Source organism: Colobus angolensis, unplaced genomic scaffold, assembly GCF_000951035.1.
Source record: "Colobus angolensis palliatus isolate OR3802 unplaced genomic scaffold, Cang.pa_1.0 Scaffold36, whole genome shotgun sequence".
NCBI lineage: Eukaryota > Metazoa > Chordata > Mammalia > Primates > Cercopithecidae > Colobus > Colobus angolensis.
In genome coordinates, this window is record NW_012116932.1 from 2,659,882 (window position 1) to 2,664,648 (window position 4,767).

Sequence of the window (4,767 nt, forward strand, 5' to 3'; positions counted from 1 at the left end):
CCAGCCACAGCTCGGCGCGCACGCCGGGTGCCCCCGCCGCTGCCCGGGGAAGCCCCTTCGCCTCGTGCACCCACACGCTCAGCCATGTCTCTTCCCGCTCCACATTGTCCTGCAGATGGGAGTGGGATGGGGGAAGCGTTTTGATTTGTTGGCACCCCAAAGAGGGCACTGCAAGTGAAGCGCCAAGCCTCAAACCTGGTGCGCCGGGTCCCTAGTGAGATTGCTGGGCCTTTGGGGAAAGAAATGGGAGTCCGGAGGTGGCTACGCGGAAGTTTTCTAAAGCTTTTCTGGGCTTTCCGGGAGAGTTAAGGGCTCCAGGGCATAGAAGAGTAGTACTGTAGTGAAGACTTCGCGATTACCTGGTAGGCAGGGCTTTGGGTGCATATGGGGTCGAGAGTGGACAGAAGGGGCGGGTCTGATATTCCCGGGGCTGGTAATAGGTGGAAAGGGAGTCTTGGAGCCTTTGCAACGATGCAGGCCGGGCAGGTGTGTTGGGAGCGCGGGTTATGGAGACAGCTGGCTTTGGGTAGAGTGGAAGGGGCGGGCCAGGCCTGTGGTCGGGGTCTCCGTGTCCCGCTTTATTGAGGGCAATGACCTGGGTGGGCTGGAATTGGCGACGAAGGTCCTCGATCCAGCGGTCTCTCTCAGCGGCCGAGCGACAAGAGAAGCAGCGGCTTCCGCCCGTCCACGTTACCTGTTGGGATGGAGACTCCAACAGTGTGCGATCCAGGCCAAGGGTGAAGCCAAAGGGTAGGAGGTGGGACTGAGGTGGAACCGAGGTGTATTGTCTGCACTTACCTGAAAGCAATGGGGCTCCCCTAAGAGGCTGGGGTGCAGTGGCCAGACCCGCACATCCCGCTCGGCGCCCAGGTCCAGTTCAGAGAGTGTGGCCAGCGACTCCCTAGAGCCCAGAGCACTGGGGGGCCTGGGAAGGGGGCGGGGGAGCACATGGTCATTCCTGCCTCTTCCCATCCCCCATAGCCTGAAGGGTAGAGGAAGGCCAGGAAGGACTTCAACCCAATTTGGATCCCTTTTCTACCCTGTGCCCCCTCCCCATGGCACCTCCTTACTTTTAGCATAAACTCAACTCCCGGTGTCCTATATGACCAAGTAGAGTCCAGATGTTGTTACGTCATCTCCCTCCACCTAATCCATCACTTTCTTCTTCTTTTTTTTTTTTTTTTTTTTTGAGGCGGAGTCTCGCTCTGTTGCCGGGACTGGAGTGCAGTGGCCGGATCTCAGCTCACTGCAAGCTCCGCCTCCCGGGTTTACGCCATTCTCCTGCCTCAGCCTCCGGAGTAGCTGGGACTACAGGCGCCCGCCACCTCGCCCAGCTAGTTTTTGTATTTTTAGTAGAGACGGGGTTTCACCATGTTAGCCAGGATGGTCTTGATCTCCTGACCTCGTGATCCGCCCGTCTCGGCCTCCCAAAGTGCTGGGATTACAGGCTTGAGCCACCGCGCCCGGCCTTAATCCATCACTTTCTGAGCTCCAGCCTCCCTGGCCTTGTTTTATTTTATCTTATTTATTTATTTATCTATTTATTTAAGGCAGAGTCTTGTTTAGTGCAGTGGCTGGATCTCGGCTCACTGCAACCTCCGCCTTCCAGGTTCAAGCGATTTCCTGCCTCAGCCTCCCAAGTAACTGGGATTACAGGTGCCCACCACCATGCCTGGCTAATTTTCTAATTTTTGTGTTTTTAGTAGAGATGGAGTTTCACCACGTTGGCCAGTCTGGTCTTGAAATCCAGATCCCAAGTGATCCACCCGCCTCAGCCTCACCAAAGTGTGGGAATACAGGCGTGAGTGACCGCGCCCAGTCCTATTTATTTATTTATTGAGACAGAGTCTCACTCTGTTGCCCAGGCAGGAATGCAGTGGCACAATCTTGGTTCACTGCAACCTCCACCTCCCAGATTTAAGCGATTCTCCTGCCTCAGCCTCCTGAGTAACTGGAATTACAGGTGTGTGCCACCATGCCCGGCTAATTTTGTATTTTTAGTAGAGATGGGATTTCACCACATTGCCAGGCTGGTCTTGAAATCCTGACCTCAAATGTTCCACCTGCCTCTGCCTTCCAAAGTGTGGGATTACAGGTGTGAGCCACCGCACCCAGCCCTATTTATTTTTGAGACAGAGTCTTGCTCTGTTGCCCAGGCTGGAGTGCAGTGACATGATCTCTGTGCACTGCAGCCTCAACTTCCCAGACTCAAGCAATCCTCCCACTCAGCCTCCCCAGTAGCTGGGACTACAGGTGCCCACCACCATGCCTGGCTAATTTTTGTATTTTTTGTAGAAGTGGGGTCTCACTATATTGCCCAGGCTGGTCTTGAATGCCTGGACTCAAGCAGTCTGCCCACTTCGGCCTCCCAAAGTGCTACCCGTGGTCCACTTCACCCAGCCCCCTTGGCCTTGTTTTAGTTGCTTCTTTCTGCCTCTTGGCCTTTGCACTTGCTGTTACTTCTGCCTGGAATGCTTTTCCCACCCCATTGTTGGCCTAGTTAACTTCCATCCACTCTTCAGATCTCAGATCAAGGGTCCCTTCCCTAACCCTCCCAGACCAGTTGATTGACTTAGCTCCCATTTTAGAGTTATTGTGTCAGACTTTGCCCGCACCCTGGCTCTGTGCTATGTCATTCAATGTCCCCAGAATCAACTGATGTGGGGCAGAACACAGAGGCTACAGGGGGTGTTTGGTGTAGATTGGAATGATAGGCAGGAGGAGGAGGAGGAGGAGGAGGAAGGGCCAGTGTTGAACCTTAGCCCCTCCAGCCTCTCATACATCCTTACCCATCCCGGTGCTCCGACCTGGCCTTTTTCTTCTCTTTCAGCCTCTTGAGCAACCCCTGTGGGGAAGGGAATGTCAGCTGGACAGAAATCTGTGCTCCTTCTGCAGCTCCTTCCCTCACAAGATATCCCAGAGGATCTGCTGGTCTTGGAGGACCAACACCAAGCTCAGGCTGTATTAGCAGGAATAATAAGAGCAACCAACAGCTCCTAATTCTTTGTTCATTTGTTTTTTTAAGACAGGGTCTTGCACTGTCAGCCAGGCTGGAGTATAGTGGTGCAATCATAGCTCACTGCAGCCTCAAATTCCTGGGCTCAAGTGATTCTCTTGCCTCAGCTGGGACTACAGGTGAATGTTACCATGTAGAATTGGGGACTTGCTATGTTGCCCAGGTTTGTCTTGAGCTCCTGATCTCAAACAATCCTTCTGCTTCAGCCTCTCAAAATGTTGGGATTACAAGTGTGAACCACTGTGCCTGGCCCAAACTCCCATTTGTAAAGCATCAATCATATGTTCTCGTGCACTATTCATTTATTTATTTAAGACATGGAGTCTCCCCATGTTGCTTAGGCTGGTCTTGAACTCCTGGCCTCAAGCAGTGTTCTCTGCTCAGCCTCCCGAGTAGCTGGGACTACAGCTGTGCACTGCCCTGCCTCACTCTTGCACTCTCTATTGGCTTCCCATAAACAACCCCTAGAGAAAGTTTATTTCATTAACTCTCTGGGACTCTGAGGCCCAGAGAGGGTCAGCAACCTGCCCCAGATCACCCAGCAAGAGTGTCCTTTCAGCTGTGAGGGTCCAAGAGTCTTGGCTCTCCCCTCTACCTACCCCCTTCACTGGCTGCCTTACCCGAACGTTGTGGACCTGGTTGGGACCAGCAGTCTCTGGTTCTGTCTTTCCAGGCATCCGATCTGTGGGTAGTTATGGGTGGCAGGTTGGGGGGTTGGAGTCATCTTAGATTCTGCCCCACTTTTAGAGCCTCCCAAATGCCCCAGGCCTTTCCACTCTTCAAGCTTACCTGGATCCCTGAAGTTCCCCATGGCCACGTGGACGCTGCCCTCGGAGCTAGCACTTCCCACCCGGGGCCTTCGAGGACCCTGTTCTCCCGCAGGAGTGGGTAGTCAGAGAGGGGAGGCAGGCAGGCAGGCAGACCGCGGGAGAGGCAGACGCCTTCCCATTATCCTCCCTCCAGCGCCTGCCTCTGTTCTGCCGTCCTCCTTTTTCTTTCTTCCCTCCCCTTGCCCAGGTGCCCCTTCTCACCTCCTCCTCTCCTCCAAGCAGCACCAGCTTCCCATCAAGCAGGGTGAAGCCCCCAATGTCCCAGACAGGCACGTCGGGTGTGGGGGCCTCGGGGATCTGTGGGGTAGGGGGCTCTGGCTCCGGCTCTGGCTCCAGCTCTGGGAAGAAGAGGAGGCACTGGGGGACTTAAGAGACGTTTTCTCTCCCTCAAGCTACCCTTTCCATTCCCGAAGGCTTATGGTGGGTTCCCTCCTAGGTGCCCCCCGCCCCAGCAGCCGTATTGGACTGTATGACCTTGGGCAAGTTTTCATGTCTGTCTGGGCCTTGTCCCCACTAACCATGGGTAGCAGACACAGCTCACCTACCTTGTGCCCAGTACCCTGTATACCACTCTACACACCTTCTTGCATTGAATCCTCCAAAAGCCATTCAAAGGGCTATGATAACAGGCTCACAGAGGTTGAGTGACTTGCCCAGGGTCACACAGTTTGTGAGTGGTTGGGCTGGGCTTCAGTCACAAGCATTCTTCTCTCTTTTTTTTTTTTTTCTTTGCATTCTTCTCTTAACCAAGACAACATGTGGGTCCGAGAGGTTAAAAAACAGGACAGAGTCTGGGCACGGTGGCTCACGCCTGTAATCCCAACATTTGGGAAGCTGAGGCGGGGCGGATTGCTTGAGATCTGGAGTTTGAGAACAGCCTGGGCAACGTAATAAGACCCTGTCTTTAAAAAATAGCCTGAC

The 4,767-nt window shown here is 54.1% G+C and overlaps 1 protein-coding gene across 1 annotated transcript in view; it reads right to left on the minus strand.

The window, feature by feature from the left end:
- The window catches only part of RASAL3 (RAS protein activator like 3), a 14,549-nt gene that overhangs the window by 6,139 nt on the left and 3,643 nt on the right, over positions 1-4,767 (minus strand). Inside the window, exons 3-9 of the mRNA XM_011953410.1 lie at positions 4,048-4,184; positions 3,806-3,884; positions 3,637-3,698; positions 2,790-2,845; positions 799-925; positions 596-694; positions 6-109 (exon numbers count right to left, since the gene is read on the minus strand). Coding sequence (XP_011808800.1) covers positions 6-109; positions 596-694; positions 799-925; positions 2,790-2,845; positions 3,637-3,698; positions 3,806-3,884; positions 4,048-4,184 — 664 coding nt within the window. The remainder of the gene's footprint in view (positions 1-5; positions 110-595; positions 695-798; positions 926-2,789; positions 2,846-3,636; positions 3,699-3,805; positions 3,885-4,047; positions 4,185-4,767) is intronic.